This window comes from Neolamprologus brichardi, chromosome 8 (assembly GCF_056152115.1).
Source record: "Neolamprologus brichardi isolate AB-2024 chromosome 8, ASM5615211v1, whole genome shotgun sequence".
Lineage (NCBI taxonomy): Eukaryota > Metazoa > Chordata > Actinopteri > Cichliformes > Cichlidae > Neolamprologus > Neolamprologus brichardi.
Genome location: NC_142111.1, coordinates 26134193 through 26160748, shown reverse-complemented (window position 1 = coordinate 26160748; position 26556 = coordinate 26134193). Strand labels below are relative to the sequence as shown.

General features: G+C 43.1%; 2 protein-coding genes across 4 annotated transcripts in view; one reads left to right on the top strand and one right to left on the bottom strand.

The window, feature by feature from the left end:
* grid1b (glutamate receptor, ionotropic, delta 1b) overlaps nt 1-26556 on the bottom strand; it is a 643072-nt gene that overhangs the window by 191656 nt on the left and 424860 nt on the right. For both annotated transcript variants that reach the window (XM_087844978.1, XM_087844979.1), the window contains exon 4: nt 1596-1801. In XM_087844978.1, the coding sequence (XP_087701104.1) occupies nt 1596-1801 (206 nt within the window). The remainder of the gene's footprint in view (nt 1-1595; nt 1802-26556) is intronic.
* LOC118456106 (microfibril-associated glycoprotein 4-like) lies at nt 9679-17730 on the top strand. 2 transcript variants are annotated; one of them, XM_087845152.1, is made up of 7 exons: nt 9679-9760; nt 9913-9958; nt 14989-15147; nt 15233-15271; nt 15379-15475; nt 15555-15722; nt 17092-17730. In XM_087845152.1, the coding sequence occupies exons 2-7, from the start codon at nt 9953-9955 to the stop codon at nt 17343-17345; spliced, it is 723 nt and encodes a 240-aa protein (XP_087701278.1). In that variant the 5' UTR covers nt 9679-9760; nt 9913-9952; the 3' UTR covers nt 17346-17730. The 2 variants fall into 2 exon arrangements, with proteins under 2 accessions (XP_087701278.1, XP_087701279.1); XM_087845153.1 differs by having other exon boundaries at nt 9699-9746.

Genomic DNA, 26556 nt, shown 5'->3' with positions numbered 1-26556 from the left:
AAAAAACATAAAATCAAAGTGGAAAAAGTTATTTTTTACTGTAACAACCACAAACATGTTTAATGAATCATGTTTCATAACTTTAAATGTAAATATAAATTGTCAATTTTAAAATCATATGCACAAGTTTTGCAAACAACAAAGTTATTTGCATCCATTTACCTTTTACCCTTTTTTATAACCATTTCAAACTGTTTACAGAACAATCAGCTGTTCTTCAATAAGACGCCACAAATTATTTGTGCCTCTCCAAATCTTTTTGTCCACTATAAAGGAAACATCACAGCTGATACCTGCAGGTCTGACAGCAGCAGGTGTGTCACTGCTGTTTCTACCTGGAGACAGCAGTCGCCTCATTGTTCTGACACACAACACAAAACTATCCACAACTCTACACACTAACTACACAAGACGACACACTAACTACACACTGCAAACACGCTAAACGTCATAAATCTCTCACATCTCAAAACTCGCTCTCTCTCTCTCTCCTAAAACTTCCCGTTTGTTTGTTTGTTTTGTCATAAGCAGAGAGGTCTCGCTGCGCTGTCCTTAGACAGTAAACGTGATGAAACTATTGAGGAAAAAACGCCGCGTATATCTTGTTTATCATGACTCTGGTTTTACTGGCCCATCAACACAGTTTATAAACTGGTATATGTCACCTTGTTGCTTTGTCTTTAAGTGGTCATGTGGACCACGACTACTTTATTCTTCCTCAGTCAAACAGCAGCACTTGTGCGACTGTTTTGCCCCCTGAGCTCCAGGTGTTGTGATCACCATCCGCGGGAGCGCACAGCTGCTTAAAGCTGTAGTATCCAGATTACTTACAGCTGCTTCCTGCAGCTGATATAAGCAGCTGTAAGCTGAACACAGCTTCAACCGTCTGTTTGTTGAAAAATAGTAACGGACCGCGTTTTCTTGTTAGTAACTGTAACGACGTTGTAACGATAGGAATAGTAATTAGTTAGATTACTCGTTACTGAAAAAAGTAACGCTGTTATTCCCATCACTGGTTATAACCCAGCAGAGCACAGACAGCCAGAGGAAACCAGCAGGTTTGACAAACAGGACTAACTGATGCCTCAGATGAGAACCGGACGCCCCAACACACGAGCTCAATGTGGAATCCCAAACTACGAGCACAGGAACAAAAGCCTGACTTCATCTAAATCTGGTCAGTTTTTCCTGATGTCCAGACAGACTTTTAAATCTCTCTTATTCTCTCAGAACTTTAATCACGACCCTCTACGCTGAGCAGACGGCAAACATCAGCTTCTCTTTCAATCTGACCTGAAATTCATGCTGAGGATCATTATTGACGATGAACTCTGAGACAGCGGCTAAAACCAGCAGACACGTCAAGGGAAGAGCAAGACCTCCCAGAAAAATCTATAATCTAAAGTTAAACACGGTTAAATATAAAGTTAGTAAGACCTCAGAGGGGCCGTGTGGTTACAGGGAGCCATTTATCTTCCTTCAGACACATTAAGCACAACACACTCACACACTGATCGCACTCATCTGCTCACTTCGTTGCATTTTTAGGCGACTTTTTGCAGTAAACACGCCAGAAAAAGCAGAGCTGGACCGACCTGCTGGATGAATGTGTGCGCTCCGTGTGGGCTGAGCAGCAGGATGGCTCTCCTCAGTGTGTCTCTGTACCGATTGAGCTCCTCGGTCCTCATGGTGGTGAAGAGGTTGGTGAAGATTTTACTGATGTTCCTGTCCACTCTCTGCAACGCCACGTCGACGCCCTGGCGGGACGTCTGGTCGAGGAAACCCTGCAGGCCGCGGATATCTGAAAGATGAAAACACAACACAGAGTCAGATACACACAACTGTGATGTGCTACGGTCAGCAAAGACATTACTGCAGTCTCATACAAAGCAAAGAAACGATCGTGGCCAATCAGCAGCCAGCGACAGACACTTGAGCCCAAACTGATTAATACAGTCTTTCTGAAAAACACATGCATCAACAGCAAAAGTCTACAAGATACGAAGGGCCATTAGTGCACAGCACACAGCAGGAATATCAGCAGCGAGCTCTAACGCCGTCTCTCAGACCTCTTTTACATGCATGACTCACTGATGTTGTATTTGTAGCTCAAACTTCAGCAGGAACCGAAAAGGGAACAATTATCTAAATCAACATTTCTTCCACTGAACTGACAGAAAAAAACAGACTGAAACCTCGTGACTGCAGCCTGGAGCAGACCGGGAGGAGATCACAGCATGAACCCATCTATTCAAACATCAAAAACAGCTCTATAACTCCATCTGCTTTCAGAAGGAGATCGGTATCATGATGCAGAAGGAAGGTTGTAGGGAAAGAGTCAGGATGCATGGCAAACAGAGGAGTCTTGGAGATGCACATACGCTGTGCCATCATTTTAAACCACTGTGCAGGTATCAGGGGTAAATCAGCGTTAATGGATTAATATGAACAGGCACATTTTCATCCAAAGTGTGACCTTTTCCTGACCTCCTGAGTAATAACTTGCAGTAAACAAAGAGTGAAATCAAAGAAAAACTGATCCCAAGGCTCAAAGCTCTCAAACAAGATACTTTGGTGTCACGGTTCGATATTTTTTCGATACAAAAAAAAGTTCATGCCTTTTTAATTGTCATTTATTAAAATTATAAATATATATTTTAACTCAAAAGTACAGTTTTTAAATTTAATGTTGCTGAAACAACAAAGTAATAAAATAATAAATCTATCTGATGGAGAAATCTCTCATCTTTGGAAAAGAGAGTTTATTACAGAGAAATGTCTCTTTCCAAAATAAAAGCTATACTATACGCTTCTTCTGGGCTATATTCTCAGCAGCATATTAAACATATCAGGTCCCCATAAGGAGAATCATGTGCTAACGGCTGTCTAAATGACTCGGGTAAAGTTTGTAGCATGCGTGCTTGTTGTTTTTGTCTGCTTCCACTTGTCTTTGCACGAGGATGATGTCGGAGTAAATGTGCAGTCATATTCGTTGTGTTCCCACTAGTGCTGTCAGCGTTAATCTGAAATGAGGTTAACGCCACAACACGGCAAATCTCCGTTAACGAGCTACCGCGGATCGCCCCATCCGTAACAAGCTAACTGCGCTAACGCACTAGTTCCCACCCATGTAATTGAGCATTGCGTGGCACATCCGACATACTGTTTTACTTTAGTCCATGACACGCTTACCTTCAGGGTCATACGTCACATGAAGAGCAAAACAGATCCAAACGCCAGATCTGAATGAGGGTGGGGGAGGTTCAATTTGCCATGTTGCAACGAGCTTAGCTTCTGTTTTGCTAGCTTGCGCTGCGCTCAGTGGATCTGCGCTCGACAGTGCAGCCTAGGCGGAGTAGTCGAACGTAGATCCACTGAGCGCTCAACACAGACAGCACCGTCAGAAGAAAAGTTGATAAAATAAATTTAAAAAATTTGTATTGTTCAATACACATGCGTACAGAACCGAAAGCACTGTGTCTAACGGTTCAATATCAATATGAGTATTGTTGCACCGCTAGTAAACAGCAGGTTAACAATCCTGTGATTTATGCCACTGCTACACTCCAACCACCTCCCACTGTCGACTTTATTGCTCTGTTAGATCTGTTGCTACAGGTCTCCAATAGTACCTCAGCTGGTGTATCATTAGATCATTAGCACTAGCATCAAAGAACACAAGTGTGCACCTTTAAACAACCAGTGACTCTGTCAGAACTGCAGGATTTAAACATTTGTCCACTTCAAATTAACAGTCATCTCCATTAAACATCATTTAGCTAAACGCAGCTTCGACATCAGAGGGGAAATCGTTTCCTTCAACTGGTCATTGAAGCTAACCAAAGCTAAAGTGTCCACAGATAGTGATGCACGGTCTCTCTTCATGCTGTGTGAACCTGCAGGAAAACCACTGGTGCTCAAACTGGTCAATGCTATCCCAGAAAGCTCCACATGCAGATATCTGCTCATCAGAAGTGCAAGAAGCTAACGCCCTGTTGTCAACGATTGTTCAAAGCTCAGAGATTCAAAAGTCTCCAAACTTTATTTCATCTTTGCTGATTTCTGGACATCCTTTGGACATTTATTCATGACCAAAGTGAGCAAAAACAGACTTATCAGAGAAAAAAGGAGGGAGCTGTGATGCTGACGTGAAGGACGTGTCGGAGCTAACTTGTTCTCAGCAGATCTGACTAAGAGCATCATTGCTATTCTGGGCCCAGCCCTGCCACTCAATCAGATAGCATCTATCCATATGAGAATATCGTTTTGCAGACTCTTCTCCAAACTGCCAGGGAAGTTTCTCTTTCTGACATTCAGACAAGGCAGCTGTGTTGCGTTATGCTCCGTTATAGCTAGTGACAGGTTGTTTGGCCTGAACATCTCTTCCTATTTTCCCTCCTCTCCTTTCCCCTCCCTCCATCTTTTTCTGTCTATTAGCACTGACAGCTGGCTTGTACCGAACCCTGAATGACTCTGACCGCCACTCTCCACTCCTGGAGTCCAGCTGTTACATCTCATCTTCCCTACCTTTGCAGGGCTTTTCTCCCCCACATTCACCACCACTGCTCTTATTCTCTATTACATTTTCTGTCTCATCTGTCAGCCAGCCACACTTTCTCATCACCTGCCAATCACTGCAGTGGACCAGTCACTTAGCTGTAATATAGTATCTCAAAAATCAGAGCCCTGAGGTAGTTTACCACTAATTACAGAAACGTTAGTAGTAGCAGACACGTACTAAAAACAGCTCTGCGCGTTATTTGTGAAACTGTCAATCTTTCTACTGTTCTTCTAGAAATTATGGAAAAAAAAACCCTGAAAACAACAAACGAAGCTACGTATTGAGCAGCTTTTTCTTAAGCAAGCTATAATTACCTAAATTATATCTACTTACGGTGATTAACATACACTATTACAGCTTCACGTGCATCTTTATTATGGTTTGACGCACATAGGCTGGAGGCGGTCTGTTTAAAAGGCATCAGGTGCTGCTGTTTTAGCTGTTTTAGCATAAAATCATGCTCTCCTCACCACTATCAAAAAATAAACCATAAGAGTTCAGGAGATTTGGCTATGTTGCTTTATTTACACATATTCTGCCCCCTAGTGGTCAAAGTTTGCTCAACACAGCTTTAAGTGTAGGGCAGGTGCAAACTTTCTAATGTCTTTTTCAATGATTAATTATATTATGAGTATTCATGTATCATTTATCATTTTTATGTTGAATCCTACCAACCGTGCACATTATTGTTGTACATTATCTGAAGCTCATCACTTTCTCACAGAAGAAATATTCAATAACACATCTTTATACTGCAGTTTGCAACTATATGGTAACCACTTTCTTCTGCTGCTCCACTGTATTTTCAGCCATCCTGCTCTCAGAGTGTCTGTCATCAGACCTCTTCAGAAATCTGCTGGAGGAAAAGAAAAAAAGAAAAAGCCCTCATTTTCTTGAGCTCAAGCACTGGAACAACACAAGTGGAGGGACTCGAAAGCAATTTAGCGAGCTCCTCACCAGCCACAGTTCAATTTCTCCACAGCCACTTTGAGCAAGGCACTGTGGGGAACATACTCCTCTCTCCGCAAGAATGCCGGCACTTATCTCTGCCCCGTCACCGTCACACCGACCTCTCCTCTGCAGCCACTTCAAATTGCCAGGTTGACCACCAGTCACAGAAAGCACTTCAGATTCAATTAAGATTCACACCGTGTGGAAATATGTGGGCCGTCTCTCGGGCGCTGTGCAAATACCCCACAGTTACCTTGTCCAGCTGTGCAGACAACAGTAGTCGTATAGCAATAATATAAGACAATTAAAGGAAAGTGAAAGTCATGCATTTTGCTGCCTATATTTGGCAGATTTCAGCACACTTGGGGAGTTTTTGCCCAAGTGCCCTACATTTCCCAGAATGCACGGTTTTGTAAGCTTTTTCTGGGTTTTGTCCTCACTCTCTTCCCCACAAGGTCCAAAATATGCCGCCCGACTCCTTTCATCCATCACACACAGTTTCATGCCTGCTTTTCCTGTTGTCAAAGTCGGGTTATTTCTTTGGATCTTTGCAGTTGCAGCTATAAGGTCTCACACTACCTCGCTGGCCCAAATAACAACCCATGTTATGTTCACTGTGATGGATTATTGATCTGTGGCAGTTTCTCTGTAACAGAAACCAATGGCTGTGTGGAAAGAGGGAAAGCAAGAGGAGAAAACATTTTAAAAGTTAACGATTGCACAAACCAGCGGCCAAGCTGCTGGCCAATGGCGAGTCCCCGGTTCACCTCCTGGCTGGCTTGACGTTTGCTGCTTGTCATTCAGTTGCTCCGTTCTCCAAGTTTCATATCTCTATTGCATCTATTCAATAAAGGCAGAAGGCCAAAAAACAAGCTTTAAAAAAAATGAGAAACAGAAGCATTACATTATCGTTTGGACAACAGCCATTGGTGATATAAATCATCCATGATTTGGATGCCCAAACTGTAAGGGTACAAGGGCACACTGGTTGGATCTGCCTGAATTTTTAATCTAGATTAAAAACCTCTTTGAAAAGTTCTCATACGGCAGCGGGTTCGCGTGCATGCATCATTTGGTCCTGAGCTAAAAGTTCTAATTTAAATGAGTAGATGAAATAAATCACCCCGAGCCAATATGCTGAAAGTATTATTAAACTAACAGAGACAAATTACAGCGTCCAAGCCCCAGAGTTTACGGGATAAAGGAGATAACACGAACTAGAATGAAGCTCATCTCGCCTGCTGTCAGGAAACACTGCAGGAAAAGTTGGCATTTATCCACACTGAGGATTTTTCACAATAAAGATTTCTGGGAGAGTGCCATACCCGTCTATGTCACCTGCTCTTCTCTCCCAGGAATACATTACTACCTGCTGATGATCAAGGAACACATTAAACATCTTCCCTGCTATGAACAAGCACTAGGCGAGTGGCTCCAGCAGATCCCAGGAACAACATCCAAGATCTCTGTCCAGAAGAGCGCAGCTACGATACTGTGCAGGACCCTCAAGCTCCCAGGCCTCTGGTGGAGGACCAAGCTTGAAGGATAGACCAGCATATGTCCTGAATACCTGAGTATGAGTGGAATCTAAAGATGAAGCTTGTCAGACACGTGCTGTATGACGTTACAGGAGCCTGTGCTAAAGAAACATGTTTAAACAAACTCTGAAAGTTTTCTGTCCCATCAGTGAAGAAGGTAAATGTGTGTGTTTGTAGACCAACAAGATATGGAAGAGATGCTACAATGTATTTACTTTAAAAGCAAGATTTTATCAGCTGTTTTTGAGCTGCTGTCTAATTTATTTCCTCATCCCTATCGCTAAAAATGGACCATGTGCCTCAGCAGTAGCTAAACTTTACTTTCAAGCCATCTCGTCTTGTGATTTGGAGATATATACTAGAGGTGGGAATCACCATACATCCCACGATACGATATTATCACAATACTTAACGCACGATACGATATTATTGCGATTTTTAAAAATATTTTGCGATATTCAGATTCTGTACATAAAGGTAAACTTTATCAATATTTATTTTCTCTAATATCAAAGTCTCACACTCAGTCTTTCTCTCATTTCAGTTTTATTGTTGACAAACTGAACGGTTTGTATTACAGTCTAGTCCAACTTAACTGAATCAACCATCTGGTACAATTATAGCTATTCTGAACTATGCAGTTTATGAAAACTATGCAGCCCCTTCAGCAACTGAAGAATTTGAAAGTAAATTAAAACAAAATATAATTTTACATAAAATAAAAAAGTTTTAAACTTAATTAAAATAAAACATGTCTTAAATTAAAATAAGTAAACTGTCATGTTTATTGCTGCCAAAAACAAGTTAAACACATTTGGACAGTGAAGGAATGTCAGGATTCTTGCTCAGAAAAAGGATCAACATGCTCTGAAGTCAGAGCACAAAAACCTTTTTGTAACAAAATGTAACATTATTAGCAAACAAAATATCACGATGCTACAAAGTATCGATTTTTTCCCCCCACCCCTAATATATACTGTATATAAAATGGAATGTCAACAACGCTGACCTGGGTGTGATGACATTTACAGGTAGCTGGTCACGTGGAAGTCAGGAGCCTATGCTAAAGAAACATGTTTAAATAAACTCTGAAAGTTTTCCATCGCATCCGTGAAGAAGGTAAACATGTGTGTTTGCAGATGAACAGGATGTAGAGGAGGTGCTGCAGTGAAGGACAAACAGTCCAACAGTCAGTTGTGAATCAGACAGGAACTGTCATGGTCCTGGGTCATTTTGACCCAGCGTTTTGTGTTTCCTTTATTCAGCCCTACCTGTGTCTGTCCTTGGTGCTCTGTTCATGTCCCCGTGTTGTGTTGTAAATCAGTCTGTGTGTTCCCTGCTTTACTTTGAAGGCTCGTGTTCTGGATTTCCTGTTTTATTTTGAAGGTCTGAGTCTGTTGTCACTGTGTTCAGCTTGTATCCTCCAGTTGTCTTTGTATATTAGAATCAGCTGTTCTTCCCTCCTGTGTGTGATTACCTGATTACCTTGTGTGTGTATATAGTGGGTGTCGGTCTGTGCTCGTTGTCGGCTCGTCTGTGTTTCTTGGTGTCCTGTTCCTCGTCTGCGTCTCTCTGCCACTCACCCCGTTCGTATGATCTCCGGTTTGTTATTTAGCTCACCCAGTTTAGGTTTATGTTCTGTCCTGCCCTCAGTTCTGTTATTTGTGCACTGTAAATAAAACCCTCACTCATATCATCATATCGGCTGTCTGCGTTTTGGGTCCTCCTTTTCCTCCACACCACACGGCTCACCCCGCCAGCCGTGACAGTAACTAAATCAGACAGCCGCTTCAAACCAGCTGAAAGAGTCTTTGTTTGAAACTCTGTGTGTGTGTGTGTCTGTGTAAATAGCCAGCCTGCTCTGCAACGTTAGGCCATGAGCAGTGGTTACAGAAGTTTACTAGCACATTATCAACACCATGATGTCGTCTGGTGTAATCGACCAAACAAAAGTTCACTTTTCTCATTTTCTGACCTGTTCTTAAACTTCTGCCATCAGATAAATGCTTGATGCTGCTGTCAGGACTCGAGACCTCTGTTTAAGTTTTCCAGTGCTGATGTTGTTGCCAGGTCCACATTTCCACATCCATGTGGAGTTGGTGTGTCTGCTGAGCAAGTTTGGCGGCTGGCTTCCTCCTAACTATGCCCACCACAAGGAGTGCTCTAGACCCTGAACACCAGCCATCAAGTCAATCAACAAGAGACAAAAAGTACAAGACAAACTGCCCCAATCCTGCCGAAACTATACCACAACTCAGTGGTAGCCCCGCCCCCACCTGAATGGCCCACCACCCCAAATGTCCTGCAGGTTCCCCAGAATTAGGCAGAAATGCTTTGAATTCTAAATTTACACCTTCAAGCTTCACTCACTGCGCCCCACCTCTTCATCTTTGAAATCTCACTGAATTCAAGTGGGTCAAGTAAATGAGCTCTCCTCTGCACTGTCCCATGATACGTGCATCACAGCAGGAAGTACTGGAGGCGTATGGGATCATATTTAGGATGTTAGCCTGAGAACATCCTGGTTGTGTTTTTTGGGCAAACTTGAAGCGTGTAACTTTAGATCGTGTAAAGAGTGGCGTGACTCTGATGTGTCTGCCCTCCTGCAGATATAAGCAGGGACTCTGGGAGACTCTGACACACTGAGGGAGAACAGCCGTGGGGTGTCTCTGAAGCGTGTTCAGCTCCAACTGCAGGTGACTTCACACAGGTAGTAACGTAGCAGTGCTTTAATATTACTGCCAAATAGAGTGTATGAAACTTTCAAGATATTTTAAGCAGACATTGCTGTAAATGCGTTAAAGGCAGATTAGATTTCAATGATTGAATGAGGTGATCCTCACAGTAATCCTTTCCTTTCAGATCTACATCAGCAGATACTAACTCACACAGAAATCTGACCATGAAGGTAAGTGACCTTAAATATTTCTGGTTAAGTATCAGTGTAGGAGTGAGTGGTGGTGACCCTCCTGCCCCTCGGTCTGCTGTGATCGCCTCATTAAACAGTGTTGATACCTAAAACTCCGCCTTCATTGTTGAATGTGTCTGTTTGATGACTTTACCTGAGCAGCACTTTACTGTCAGAGCCTGATGCCAATCATGTAATGAAGGAAGGGACACAAATTATACTGGATATCATTTTAAGAAGTACTAAAGTAATAATACATAGAGAGTGAATAACTTTATGTAGAGTGTATGTCATTTTAAGTAGTGCATAACTTAGGTGTTTTACATGAAAGGGTGCAGAATTTACACGTAAATAATTCAGTAATTTAACAAGTTCTTTAAGTTATAAAGTCATGTTAAACTGCATACAGGTGCAGAGACTGCGTGATGTAGACGTTTAACATTAACTTATGACATTTTTATTATTGCACAGATGTTGCAACAATCAAAGATCTTCTTCCATTGCATAGAAAACTGAGCAGGACTGTTCCCCCTGTACGACTTAGCAAAGTAGGCTGATTAATGGATGATAAGAATGTAAAGTGAAACGTTAATCATCTACACACTGAGTCTGTGCTCCTGAAAGTATTTACACAGTAAGATGAACGTTTTCTTGGCTTTTGTTCCAAGAAGTTACTCTTTACTTAAAGTACTTTCTATTTACAGTAGAATTATTTCTTCTTCTTGTCTCTGTTCAGGACATACGTCAGTATGGTTGTTTCAGTATGCTGCAATCGTTTTTAGTAGTTATAGTTTCTAAATGATATTGTTTATCTGTGATCAATCTGTTATTGATTGCTGCTGGTCCTGAGGACAGATGACACCAGAGCAAGTACTGCAGTTTTGGTGGGATGGGTCTTGTGCCAAACTACCACATGTGGACATTTGCACAGGTCACCACATTTTAGGGATGCACCGATACCACTTTTTTGGAAACGAGTACGAGTACTTGCATTTCAGTACTCTTTTTCAGTACTCTGCATCTTAAGGATAAAGGACACTCTTTCGAGGATGCCAATGTTCACATTTTGGACAGAGAGGACAGATGGTTTGAAAGAGGAGTGAAAGAAGCATCTATGTCCACTGTGAGCGACCATCTTTGAACAGAGGCGGTGGTTTACGACACCAACTCTCTGCCATCTATAATCCAGTTTTGAGATCCTTCCCAGACGCCTTAACGCCCACTCACACCCTGGGCCATCTGACCTCAGGAATTCGCATGATAAGGTGGGGCCAGGTTTCACAATGAACCCACCCGAAACTCTGGCTGATTGGGACCCACACCCAGTTCCACACCTTGGCTCAGGCGATTAGAGGATCATCAGGGGGTCCTTTTGTCCCTCTGTGGGGGGACACTCCCACTAGGGTTATATCTGGGACTCTCCACCATTTGACCTTAGAACTGAAGAAGCCTCTCGGATGAAGGTGAAACGTCTTCAAGTAACTTAAAGAAGTCCAGACGCTTTTCTTTGCAAGCTCCTTTGACTACGATGACCTGGATGACTGAGAACCTTCACAGACATATTTCAGTACTCGCCGATACCGATACCGAGTACTTAATAAAAACATGATTTAAATTTACAGGTAACAGCTTTAGTCCTATAATTTAACAAAAACAAAACAAGGGACTGGTTTGGAATTAAGAACATTTATTTAAAATGAAAAGCATGTTGTTTGCAACATATTACAGAATAAATAATTATGAAAAAAATGTAAACAGTGACAGTGCAACACAAGTATTTTTACAGTTTATTGTAAACTCTATTGTAAACTTTGGACAACACAAGGGGCATTAATAAACATCTTTGCTATTTAGTGTGTCGTAGCTGCTCACTTTTTTAGTTGGTTCCTCAAAGGGGGTGAGGACGGCAACAGCCGTCTCCATAAGAGCCCATTGGTGAGCGGTGAGATAGTCAGGGAGTTCGTGCTCGGACACGCCCAGCCCTCGCTTTTGCTCAATGAGGGACTGGAGCATGTAATACGTGCTGTTCCAGCGCGTCTGTACGTCCTGCTGCAGTCTCTTTATTGGCTGGTTGAGCTGTCCCTGAATGTCCTCGAGGCGGGAGTAGGCTAAGGCGGAGTGTTTAAAATGCCCAACTATTTTCCGTCCCACTGCTGTAGCATCAGCTATGCTCCTCTGTGCTAATAAGCGTGGGTAAATAAGCGTGGGTAAACTCTTTGTACTCGTTGTCGTGTTGGGATTTTGGTGCTTGATTAAATTGCTTGTGTTAAATGCGCTACCTTTTGAGCCTCTGGACAATTTCGCTGAGCACAATTTGCAGTCCGCCTTTGTTTTCGCGTCTTCGTTCACTTTGAAATAGTTCCACACGGCTGACTTGTCTCGCCTGCCCTTCTCTCAGCTCTGAGCTGCACTCGGGGCCTGGGGGCGGGCACTCGGGGCCTGGGGGCGGGCACTCGGGGCCTGGGGGCGGGCACTCGGGGCCTGTGATTAACCCCTTACATGCCGCTCAAACATAGACAGGTCTCAGACCGTGGTATCGGTCCCCGGTATCGGGGGACTTTTAACGAATACGAGTACTTTAGAAAATGTGGTATCAAGACCGATACCCGATACTGGTACCGATACCCTATACCGGTATCGGCATACCGGTATCGATATCGGTGCATCCCTACCACATTTTAACACACTGGGTCACCTCAGGTGTCACAGGCCACTTATCTAATCTGTGAATATTCGAGCTAATCATTTATTTATTTGATTGAGTTTTAATGAGACATCAGTGTTTCATTTATGAACACAAGTCATCGAAGGTCTCCGTGGTAAACTGTGAACCTGACAAGTCTTTTTGTAGTTTGATCTTTTTCACATGTTCATGTTTTAGTTGATGTTAATGACACTATTTCGTGCACTCTTCACATAATAACACGAATTCACCTACACACACTTGCCCGGGTTACTTTCTGTGCTCCAACAAATCTCAAGCAGAAGTATGACGACATTTCAGTTCAGTATAGTTTCATTTGTAAGGCACCAAATCACAACAGCAGTCACATCGAGGAACTTTATATTGAAAGCTAAACACAATACAAACTGATCAGAGCCCCTCTGGCTTCATAACGTTGGGCGTGTTGAAGGAGACGTGCACTTCGCTTCAGTTTGTCGCCGATCAAAATGAAATTAATTTGATTGTGTTCCAGTTTCTGTTTTCAGTGTAAAAGACACCTAGCAGCACATTAGGACTAGGGATGGGTATTGATAAGATACGGTCGACTGCAGCGAGAACTGCCAGCATCTGAGCCAGACTCTGTCTGTTTCATCATGGTCACCTAAATGCACAGTAATGGCAGGTTTTGTAATAAGGCAGATCGCGCTAACATAATCTGCACTGTTGTTGATTATTTACCTGCCGCATTAACGGGAGAGGACGTGCAAACGTTACCGCTGCTGCTGGGTTGAGATTCACGAGTCCGGAATTAAAAACACGACATTTGTTTAAGGTTATCGTGTGTTTTGTGAGCAAATGCTTTTGCATATTCGTAGTGTTTCCTCCCTTAAATGAAATATCTGCTTTGCAAGTATTGCAAGTTGTCCTGTTGTCTTCCGTTCTCGTAAAGTAGAACCAAACTTTTGAGCGTTTGAGCCGCTTAGGCGCCGTGTTTCCTGCCAGGTAAATGACGCTCCGCAACGTGGTGACGTCATTCGGGGCGACTGGAATCGATAAGGGAATCGTTTGCAAACATGGCAAACAATTCCAAGGAATTGAAACAGTGGGAAGTTTTCGATACCCATCCCTACCCCAGCCCCAATTACACAAACGACAGATGTTATTGATAATGAGGCAGAAAGCCAGGCCTGGCTGTAGGAACTGATTTCAGATGTGGAGGAGGAGTGAAAATCTAAATGGTGGCGGTTCGATGTGCTGCGGACAAGCACAGGAGCAGCTTCCTGAAACATTTCCATCTTTTATCCAAGTGAAACAAGACGAAATGGGTGAAACGCACTAAACAGCTTCCTGAATCTTCAGTCTCGAGGACACTACAGTTCCCCAGGTTAGCTTATACAGACTGGTGGGTACGGTCACTGCTACCCCTCAGCCTTCCAGTAGATACAACTATGGTAGAAAGCCTGACCTCTGACCTTGAGGCTAAGATCAGCCTTTTACAGCTGACAAGCAGGCGTCAGGTTGTTTCACGTCGAGTCCCTGAAACGATAGAGCGTCCTCTGAGCGAGACTGTTGGTGTGTAGGTAGGTCTGTCACGCTCACACATACATGCACATTCATGGAAAGAGGGACACCGAGGACTTAATGAAGACAAACGTGGTGACGTCATTCGGGGCGACTGGAATCGATAAGGGAATCGTTTGCAAACATGGCAAACAATTACAAGGAATTGAAACAGTGGGAACCGGTTCTCAACAAGAACCGGTTTTCGATACCCATCCCTAATTAGGACCACGTATATCGACATGTGTACATTTCCTGCATCATCAAATGTGTACGCGCACATTTCAGCAATAATGTGATTCATAGTTTTAGCTGCTGTAACTTCACAGCTGGGCTTCAGTCAGTGGTTTAGTAGGTTTGAGCTTAACAAGCTGCACATATAAAACAAAGCAGCAGAGAATCTAAATGACACTAAACATGCTGTAAATAAAATAGCCAATGAAAACACCTCCAGCTCATCTTAACTCCGAACATAGCCTGCACCTGAGGTCTGTGCCACCAAGCAGGATTTCCTCTTATCCAGGTAACTTAACCCTGGATTTTCTGGGGATGGTTCATGTACTGTGCAGGTCAGAGATCAACAGGAATATGAAATAGTAACAAAGCATGAACTCATTTTACAATGAAAAGCAACAGGACTATACTAAGGAGTGAGCACAGAGAGGGGGGTTGGCTGAACCACACCTGTGCAGACTAAACAAGACTTCAGCACAGCTGAGAGGCAAAGCTGAGGGAGAATCACAGGCTTGTTGAGCTTGGTAGGAAGTGAATATTGTGCAAATGAAAGGCTTCGTCTCTGTTCCAGCTGCCAGCGGTCTTCATCGTCCTCCTCCTCGCTCCTGTGTTGACCAGCTGCACGGAGCTCATCCAGCCGAAGGACTGCAGCGACATCCGCCGCCAGAAGATAAGCCAAAGTAGCGGCGTGTACACCATCTATCCCCTTGGAGAAAGGTCTGCGGTGGAGGTACAGTCCGCCCTCTCTGGGACTCTGGGTCCTGTTCATGTCCACGTCTTTAAGCAGCTAGAGTGTGACAGGTGTTTGTGTGCAGGTGTACTGTGACATGGACTCAGAAGGAGGAGGCTGGACGGTGAGTGCTTGTAACTAAAAAGTGTCAGCGCGGGAACATTTAACAGCAGCACTGCTGTAAATCCAGATCTGTGCTCCCTGAAACCAGATGTGTTTTTGCTCCCCCAGGTGTTCCAGAGGAGGATGGACGGCACGGTGAACTTCTACAGACCCTGGGATCAATACAAGATGGGCTTTGGTGACGCTGCTGGAGAGCACTGGCTGGGTGAGAGTTTTATTTATGATCTGCAGCTCTGTACCAAACAGCCCTGCATGTTTCTGACTGTGTGCTTGTGTGAATGTAGGTCTCAATGTGATCAACATTATGACATCCAAGCAAAAATGGGAGCTGCTGGTGGAGATGGAGGACTTTGAAGGGAAGAAAGTGTTCGCTCGTTACTCTTCATTTAAGGTGGATGCTGAATGTGACGGATACAAACTGACTGTTACTGGATTCAAGAACGGAGGCGCAGGTGAGTGAAGTGACACAGGGTCAGTGTAGCATCAGAATAGAATAGAATAGAATACGCCTTTATTGTCATTGTACATGTACACTGACACAAATGAACAGGAAAGATTAACAAAGAAGAGGAATGGGCAGAACGGAACAGGTGGTGGGCGGGGTTTGAGGGGTCGCCTGTGAGTCTCTGAGACAGGAGGATCTGGCGATGGCCTCCAGGAGTGTCAGAGGGCAGCCAATGATATTGTGGGCAGTGTTAATGACCCTCTGTGCAGCCTCCCTGTTCTCAGTCGTGGCCCCTGAGTACCAAACACCAGGCAGGATGATATGCAGATGACACCCAGCTCTATCTGTCCATGAAGCCAGATAACACACACCAATGAGTTAAACTGCAGGAATGTCTTAAAGACATAAAGACCTGGATGGCTGCTAACTTTCTGCTTCTTAATTCAGATAAAACTGAGGTCATTGTACTCGGCGCTGAAAATCTTAGAAATATGGTATCTAAGCAGATTCTCACTCTGGATGGCATTACCTTGGCCTCCAGTAACACTGTGAGGAACCTTGGAGTCATTTTGACCAGGACATGTCCTTCAACGCACATATTAAACAAATATGTAAGACTGCGTTCTTCCATTTGCGCAACATCTCTAAAATTAGAAATATCCTGTCTCAGAGTGACACTGAAAAACTAGTTCATGCATTTATTACTTCCAGGCTGGACGACTGTAATTCATTATTATCAGGAAGTCCTAAAAACTCACTGAAAAGCCTTCAGCTAATCCAAAATGCTGCAGCAAGAGTCCTGACAGGGACTAGAAAGAGAGAGCATATTTCTCCTGTTTTGACTTCCCTTCATTGGCTTCCTGTTAAATCCAGAATTCAAAATCCTGCTCCTCACATACAAGGTCTTAAATAATCAGGCCCCATCTTATCTTAATGACCTTGTAGTACCATATCACCCTATCAGAGCACTTCGCTCTCGCTCTGCAGGCCTACTTGTTGTTCCTAGAGTATTTAAAAGTAGAATGGGAGGCAGAGCCTTCAGTTTTTAAGACTTTGGATGTGAGGTTGTCAGGACCATAGACACACCTGCAGTTTAACTAGTTGGCTTATCTGATGTACCTTCAGGGATAAATAAAGCTGGTATCAGCTACATACCAATGAAAATGACTTTAGTGCGTGACGAAGTCGCCCAGTTCACATGAACAAACTGGAGTGTGTCAACCACATATGATTCAAACTGTGCACATGCTGCTTTTTACTCCCCAGTATGAGTCCAGTCTGTGTCATGGCCCACTGAAAACACTCCCAGTACACATGCAGACCAGTCTGACTGGGATTAGTGGTAATTTTGTGATTGTTTATCTGTGTTTCTGCAGGAGATGCCCTGAGTTATCACAGCGGACAGAAGTTCACTACATTTGACAAAGACCAGGACAGCTGGTCAGGGAACTGTGCAAAATCATATCTGGGGGCGTTCTGGCACAACAGCTGTCACTACGCAAACCCTAACGGGGTTTATCGTTGGGGGGCTGATGGTACTATCCATGCTGTTGGTGTGGTCTGGTACCAGTGGAAGGGTTATGATTACTCTCTGAAGACCATCAGCATGAAGATCCGTCCTGTGCAGTAAATCTGCAGGACAAACACAGCAGAACATTTCGTGTTGATCTCTCTTTTCTCTCCTTTATCATGTAATCCCAGAGAATCTTTAACTTTCAGAGTCAGTCGAAGACGTAAATATTTCAGAAGAGCAGTCAGAGTGTGAGTGAGCAGCTGTCAAACAGCTGCAGGTGGAGTGAAATGATGGACAGAGACCAGTATGAGCTGATGTAGTTCACCTGTATGAGAGCAGCTGCAATGAACACGTTCCTCCACTAGAGGTTTCTGCTGTGAGTCTCGGTCCACTGAGTGCATGTGTGTGCTTTCAGGGGGACCCGGACTCCACGTTGAGCCTCACACTGTGACAGGATGTTACTGCTAGTTTAGGTTTGGATGTTGTCGGCTGTCTCAGAAGCTCTCGGTTGGTCCAGATGTTCCTCAGTCTGCAGCTCAGCACACTCAGATTTAACGTCTCACTGACTGTTTGGTGGAGGTCTGATAGCGGGTGTGAATCATAATCTGCTGTATCCTGATAATAAATGAGAAGCAAACAGCTGAGGTGTTCTCGTGGTCTTTGTGTGTTTCTGTCTGGATGCTCTCTGCTCACAAGTTTGAAGGACGGAGTCGCCCTCACGCTAAAGCTCCACCTGCTTCAGGGTGAAGACACTGATATTAATATTCAATATTTCTATACCTAAAGTTACACAACTGGATTTTACTTGTGAAAAATTCATACTGAGCTTGTCTCAGACTTATTAATGAAACAAGCAGAGCGAGTGCATGTACAGCACATCTACAAAGTATTCCAAAGTATGGAGTCAATTCACTAAGTTCTACCCACAATTTATTGAAATTAAAACACAAACTATGACATGTACATAAGCATTCACAGCCTTTCAGAGGTGAACTCAGGTGTTTCCACTGATCTGCGTCGATCTGTGGAAGCAACGCCCCAACACAGGAAGTGTTGTCCCGCCTCTGATCCTACGAGTATTACCCAGCAGGCAGTGCGGCACTCGGGTGGAGCCAATTCAATTCAATTTATTCATACAGCGTCAAATCACAACAACAGTCGCCTCAAGGTGCTTTATATTGTACAGCAGACCCTACAATAATACATACAGAGAAAACCCAACACTCATATGACCCCCTATAAGCAAGAACTTTGGCGACAGTGGGAAAGGAAAACTCCCTTTTAACAGGAAAAAGCCTGTTAGCAGGCAGGTAGAGAGAAGGAAGATGGGACAAAAGACTTGCTGAAGGATAGAATATAGTAAAATAAACATACATGTACTGCTAATAAAATTCGGCTCATGAGATCTGCAAACCACGACATTCTGTTTATTTACATTTTACATCTTACCAAATGTTTCAGAATTGGGGTTTTATGGGATATAAACATGTCATTCTCGCTAAAACGACCGCAGCTAATGGGCTTAGTCACATCCTGTTTCTGCAGCCAGAGCAGCTCCGGCTTTGCTCTTGTAAGGTTCTGCTGCCTGGAATCATAGAAAGGGACATTTTCCTTGTTTTGCACTTCACCGCAAGTCACCCTGAACAAAGCTCCCTATTAAATGTTTAAACTGCGATCAAAGTGGGTCACGCCACTGAGGTCGCCTGACGCCGGACCGAAGTGTAGACCTGTTAAACAACCTTAGCGTAGCCACTTAAATCAGTTTAAATGCAGGCAATTTTTCCCTCCAATTATTCAAGCACAATATACGCACCTGAATATAAAATCATTATGGGACTGACGAGTAACCATGACAACATATTGGCTTTGCACCAACCAAGCTAGCTTTTTAAAGATGCTGTTTGTAGCATCCAGTCGAACTGAGAAGGCCAGAACTGATGGTTGTTGAATGACCTTTATTATTCCTTGCTGTGTATCAGACAACGAACCAACGTAAGAGCTAGACAAACAAATAAAACAATTACCATGTTATTTATGTAACACCATTTTGACCGCTCATTACGCTGGTCTAACCGTTTTCTATTAAACTATATAATACATATTATGCATTTCAGATTGCTCAAATTAAATCATATACATTACAAACCTTGTTCCCCTGTCGACTGTAGCTAGAACCACATTTTTGTACAATTTAACCATGTTTTTCTCTCCCTTTTCTCCGTTAGCAATAGTTTACCGTTTTCTTCCATCTTTTTTGTACATCAAGCTGGTTACCGTTACATCATTCACGTCCGGTCACACAGGAAGTTACCAAGATAAAAGCATAAACCTTATATTACGTGAATATGAGCTACCTTTACATATCCGCCGTTACATTGTTGGACAGGCATTCAAAAACTCACCAGCCTGTGCCCTTTCCAACAAAACAACATAGATTTTATACATTCGTACATTTCGCCCCGATTCTCCACCTTGTGGCCAAGTTTTCATGCAAATGCTGCATCGGCAGTCTTTGAAACATTTAAACCAACCAAATGTTCCAAGCACATTTTCTTTATTCTGACTGCCTTTTGCTTTTTGTACTGAACAGGTTTTTAATAATGACTCAGAAAACAAAACCTGAAAAGGTCGAGACTCTGCAGGAAACTCGTGCCCCTCCTCACTTATCACCTGTGTCAATGAGTGAGGAGGGAGAAACTATTCAGAGCTCTCCTCTTACATATTCTATTTTTGACTTGCTAGCAGGTGACACAAAATTGCCTCCGCTTGGGGGGAGGAAATTGAAGTCAACTTGACAATTTCGAGGAATGAAAAAGATGCTAAACATTTCTGAATATTTGACTTTTGTCATTCTGTGAGGCACAATCATCCATTTCGCTCAAACATCCACAACGCGTCACACATTTTTCTGCCTTTGAAATATTTCACACTTGATCTTAAGTGTCTGTGTTCAGTTTTTCATGATTGCCATTCTTCAGCAGTTTCTTTTTTCAGTTCAACACGCCTCAAAGCAAGCTTCCCCCTGGCGTTTCTTAGCACGCCATGCCTGTAAATATTGATTAGAGGCACCCAGCAGCGGCTCGCTTCCTGTTTCACGGCTATGGATTAATTACAGGAAGAAGCCCACAGGCTGCAAATATTCATTAGTTTATAAGACAAAAGTTTTAATTAAAACACTCTGTCCTGATAGATGTCACCTTCAAAGTATTCGAGGACATCTATGGTCTCTGTGAGATCGTGTAGTTGGAGCTTTCTTAACAAAAGCAAACTGAGAGGAAACTGCAGGACGCCTCCACGAGGATGCACCTGACCGCTAGAAGGAGCATTCTCGAATTATTTTAACTCATCTGTTCACCTCTTCTGTAAGGACTCAATTTTTATAATTATTATGTCAGTGTGCAGGCTTTTAGGAGTTAACCCCACCATCAGGTGATGTGTCACTCTTTAGAGTGACCCCGAAGAAGCTGATCGTTTTGGCTTTTCCAAACACTTCACAGACCGTTTAGATCCTCTTTGTTTGAGGGCACAAGAAAAGAAAACTTTAGAAATGGATAGTCATACGTTTCTACTCTGACATGTGATCATCAGTCACATTGACATCGAGCGTTGTCATAATATTTTTAACGATGCTCGTATGTGTGGACACGCAGAGGGCAGGAGTGAAAGAGGAGGATGCACCGGAGACCGATAATCCGCTGTGGTGACCTCCGAAGGGGGCAAACAAAAGAAGATTACGATTCGGGGATAAGTACACTTATCTTTGCATTTCATCCAAATTGCAACTGTACAAAGTGCTATACAAATAAAATGATTATCTTATTAAAATGGGAAATATGTCAGTTTGACAGGGTTTAAAAATCTGGCATTTGGTCTACACATGAACTTACTGCCTCAATATAGAATTAGATATATAATTTAGCTAAAAAAAAATGTAATAGGATCAATACGTGTTTATTTTGAGTGCACATGAACTTAACAGTGTGCTGTAGAGCTCCCAATAATTCAAACACACTTTATACAACTTTAGTTTGGAAAAAAGCATAAAGGTTCCTCTAACTGTGCAGTGTATGGGGCACAAAAGCATATTTATGTCCTGTTTCTAAGAATCATTCTAAATACTACATGCAAATATTCCTGACTAAAAAAGAAAAGTTATATGCAAAGTTAGGAATTCTTGGAATATTTAGGACGCGTACTGACAGACAGAAAATCTGGTATTGTGCCCCATACACCGCACAGTATCATGAAATCTGGTTTTATTGGTGTTTGAACAACAACCCAGATCAAGAACAGTGACTGGGAATGTCAATCACAGGTGCCCAGAAATATACAAAAGCACAACTAATAAAAAATACTTTAGGGTAAAAATGTTAATATTTATGAGGCCTTTATTCTAAAACAGACAAACAGCATCTGACCCTTTCGTAGCTGGCAGAAAGTGAACACTAATGAAGCAGATTCCCTGAACCGTGATGGTAAAATCAAATCCCAAAAAAGAAAAAAAGGACAAATCTGTGATGTAGTGGGAGGCGTTTCCCTGACAGCTCAGTTCATTTATCACAAGACTGGTGGAGAGGACATTTTAATTACCTACACACATCATGAAGAGGCGAAGAGGAAGAATGGTGAAATTTGGGAGGGACGAAGGATGAGATGGAGAAAAAGAGAGTGATGGGAAAGAAGGAGGAGGGATAGAAGGATAAAAGAAAGAGGAGAGCTGGTGGTCTGTGTGTTTGTGAGGAGGGATAATTGAGCTTTTTCATCCACATTGCCAATGACAGATGTGACATTTAGCATTGGAGCACACACTCCTCTGTGTGTGTGTGTGTGTACAAGGGCTTTCTCCTCTAAATTCAATATCCATAAAACACACACACAAAAACACCTGCTCCAACCTTTTATTCTGATAACTAATGGGCAGGAAGCTAAGATGTGTGTGTGTGTGTTCCTCTGCCACACACACTCCTGTTTACCATGCTTACAGGGACCCGATTTGACCAGAAAGACCACCTCCATCGATGCACGGATCAGTCGTGTCATTTAAACCCTTCAAAGCTTCAACTATTCTATTAGCTCGCTCTTGTTCTGAACAGTATGTAGTCGGCTCACAGTGGGAGGTTCTCCATCGCAGCTAAGCCGAGCTCTGGGCTTGAAATAGATCTGTCAGCGCGGTCTGTAAGATCTGTGTTGAGTTAGCGGCTGCTTGACAAGATGCTTAAAGTTCACTTCGGAGTTCAAGTCAGCGTCTTTTTTGTTTTTAATAAATATACGTTTGCAGACTAAGGGAGTGTGCACGCAGTAAAAGACGAGCGGCCATGTCCCAACCTGGGAGCGCAGACTGTCAGTTGAAATAAAGACGTTAGCGTCAGATGAATGAAACTGTAAAGCAATGCAATTGAGGTGACCACAAATGGAACATGCATTCTTTCTAATGGCGAGCAGGGGGCAACGCCGCTGGCTGCATAGGGAAGTCTGACCTTGTAAACTCTTTTGTGGTCTCAGTGTCTTGTTTTGAGATGCTACATTTGACCCTCTTAGTGTTTACAATTGCATAATGCACAAGTTTCTATCAATGAAAGAAAAGAACAGGAAGCAAAGTGATGCAGCTCTTCCCTGGGTGTTGTCTTTAGCCTCTCAACATCTCTGCAGACTACCTGCACATCCACAGGTCTCATACTAACGAGCACGACGTATAATTTAACTGCCGGGGTTCTCCTCGTGATCAGAATACGACGGTGGTGCACGGAGCTTATAAAATGCAAATGCGGAGCTCCTGAACGCCCCTCGCTGCTTAGCTGCCGCTCCCCTGCCAAGGCGCTATGTAAATGAAGCCAATCAGAGGGCCTGGGAGCAACTTTACAGCCAGCATCGCAAACCTATCAGATCCCATCCAGGGTCTAAGGCACGAGGGCGACAGTGCAGTGATGGCAGGAATGAAAAACATCAGGCACATTCCACATATTAAGCTTCTATTTTTTTCAATGAAGACTTGGTCGGCCTTCATTATGATGTATGTTGATAGCAGCTGTCAGCTTGGCTGTCACTACAGCTGGATACTATTTATCACGAAGCCATCTAAATGAAATCTACCAACTACATTATTCATGCAAAACAGTTTACCACGTTTCTCTGCTGGCATTAATCTTTGTGACAAAAATGGAAAGCGTGTATTGTTGTAAATATCATCGAGCTGATGAAATAGGTCGCGTGAGAATGAAGTCTTCAAAGAGAAATTACGGCTGTGGAGCTGGTTGTTTTCTGCGACATGATCACCGACTCAGTTTACCTGTTCTTTTTATTTACCTCTTCATCAAAGCTGTCAGTATCAAAGTTCTCAAAATAACGGAGGAACCGTTCGAGGCAAAAGTGGCTCCCAGGTTGGAAGACGGTACATTTTCTAAATCGAGTCGTTGGGGATGAACCTATTTCCAAGGTTGAATTTCCGACACGGAATTAATCAGCATTTCACTTTAATTTGCCATGTTTGAGATAATGAAAGAACATGACATCAATTTCTTTAATCTCATCTGCACAAATTAGGCGTTTGTATCTCATTTGGGGTCTTTATCATCTTATCACTTTGTCTTCATCTTCATCTCTCTGGAAATAAACTGGGGGGGGGACTTGTAACAGCTGATAATGAGCTTAAATAAGCATCAGATGATACAGCCTGACAAAACAGGATAAGAATATTCTTCTGAGTGGAAAGTAATTTTGATCGTCGGCCTCTCAAGCACAAAGAAAAGCTCAAATGAGGACTGAAACTTTCCCAATATATGTTGCTTCCCATTGGCTCAGCTGTGTGTGTGTGTGTTCCTATCCATCTGTGGACCGTGTGATGGGAGATGCAAAGCGGGGACCATTTTCCAGCCCCATGTTGGTCACGCTTTAAATACCATTAAAATCATGTGACGCCCTCCGGTGAAGTCAGCGAGTGTTTGAGTGTTAACGTTCACGCTCAGCAGCTCCTCCACAGGCCAAAGACGATATTTCAAGCACCAAATCCACTGTTTAAACACAAGTTGCTTCAGGGAGTCTGGGCTATTTAACAGAATATTAGCTGAAAAAACCCATCAGCCTTTTAAGGCTCAACTGTTGTATATCCTCTATCTTGTTTCACACTTCAGATTACACAGAAACCTCACAAATCCACTTTGTAGCCTTCAGAAATGCTTTAATTTTTCATGGCACAGATTCATCCAGGTGCTGGAAATGTTCCTCACAGCTGCTGCAGACAGTTTCCTGTTCAGGTTGAGATTAGGGGACGGTGGGGGTCATTTGAGTTTTGTGTCACAGAGTATTATATTATTGGACGCAGGCATCAGAAGATAGCACACTGTGGACACAAAGGGACGGACACGGTCAGCATCAACACTCAGGCTGCGGCTTTTAAATGGTGCTCATTTGGTACTGAGCTGGTAGAACACACTATTACACCACCACATGGTTGGATGTATTCACACTTTAATACAGTTTATGACTAAATCTGACCCTACCATTCAAAGGTGGCAGCTATTGAGACTCATCTGACCTGACAATCCATCTACTTTTGCCCAGTTTTTGTGAGCCTGTGCAAACTGCAGCCTCAGTTTCCTGTTCTGAGCTGACAGCAGTGCACCCAGGCACGATCTGATATCCTCGTGTTGGTGTTGTTCCCAGATCATCATACTAAAGGTTGTTCCAGGATCAACATTGCAAGTGACCAATCAGAATGTTGTGATGTCATACTTTTGCGACTTTGGGAAAAACCGGCGTAAAACAAAAAACTGTACTTAAGCTGCGAGAAACCGCCTTTGTCCGCCGATCAACAGACCCTAACCCTGACCCTGACCCTTTAATAAACGCGAAGCAGAACTGATATTGTCCTTGCAACATTGGAATTTCATAAATGCACGAATGGGTTGGTGCGCAAAAGAATAACGTCACAATAATGTGATTGGTCACTTGCAATGTTGAACCTGGAACAACATTTTCATGATGATCTGGGAACAACAACAACACGACGATATCAGATCATCCGTGCACCCAGTGTGGTCTTCTGCCGCTGTAGCCCATCTGCTTCAGGATTTGATGTGTTGTGTGTTCAGAGATGCTCTTCTGCACAGCTTGGTTGTAACAACAAGTTACTTGAGTTCCTGTTCCTGTTCTCCTCTGACCTCTGGTGTCAACACGACATATTTGCCCAGAGAACCGCTCCTCCCTCGATAGTTTCTCTTTCTCTGTGACCGTGTGGGACAATCCCAGTATAAATATTAACGTGCTGGGATCCCCACACTCAAACTTACATAAATCACCTTTCTTCTGCATTCTGACGCTCAGTTTGAACTTCATTAGGTCTCCTTGACCATGTCCACATGCATCAAGTTGTTTCTATACGACTGCTCAGCTACACAGGTCAACCTAATAATGTGAGGAGTGTTTTTAAATTTCAGTAAAACAGGAGAAGAAGAAGAAGAAGAAACACCAAGAAAAGAAACATAATTTCTTTTCATTTTAATTTAACACATAAAGTTTGGATCAGTTTTTAAATGCACAGGACTGTAATCTTAGTGTGAGAATGTGTGTGTGTGTTCATGCTGCACATACAGTGGAAGACCATTCAGTCACACTGGAACGTGAGTGAAAAGTATATATAAGAATAAAAGAATAATAATGTAAGGCTACTGTCACACTATTAGTGTGTACACCACTACATTTGTGCATACATTTCAATATGAATTACAACAGTCGATGCTGTTAGAGAGTGTGTGCGTTTGTGTGTGTGTGCAGAGAGGGCCACAGCTGTGGTGGTCCAGGCGCTTTGCTGTGCCTGGAACAAAGCCTGTTCCAGTAAGGGTTGAATGTGGGACTGGGACAAATGTCTCTCTCTGCTGAGCCTGCAGTGAGTCTACATGAAGCGACGTTTGGGTCGCAGCCACGATGAAATGAAGCTGTTTAGCCCGCAGTCGGCAGCAACCATGTCTGTGTGCAACAGCATCTCTGAGGTCCTGCAGCGTCGGGAGGAACGTTTTAGACAACAAACACAGAATTTTTGCATTAATAGTCTTTTGATATTATTTGTTTTATTCTTTTGGAGTTTGCAGCATGTTTGCAAAGTTTCTCGCTCGTTTCTCGTTTCACCTTTCTCGCTCTCTATGTGTTAACAGACCTCTCTGTGTTGAATCATATCTGTTATTAACCTCTGTCTCTCTTCCACAGCATGTCTTTATCCTGTCTTCCTTCTCTCACCCCAACCAATCACAGCAGATGGCCCCGCCCCTCCCTGAGCCTGGTTCTGCTGGAGGTTTCTTCCTGTTAAAAGGGAGTTTTTCCTTCCCACTGTCGCCAA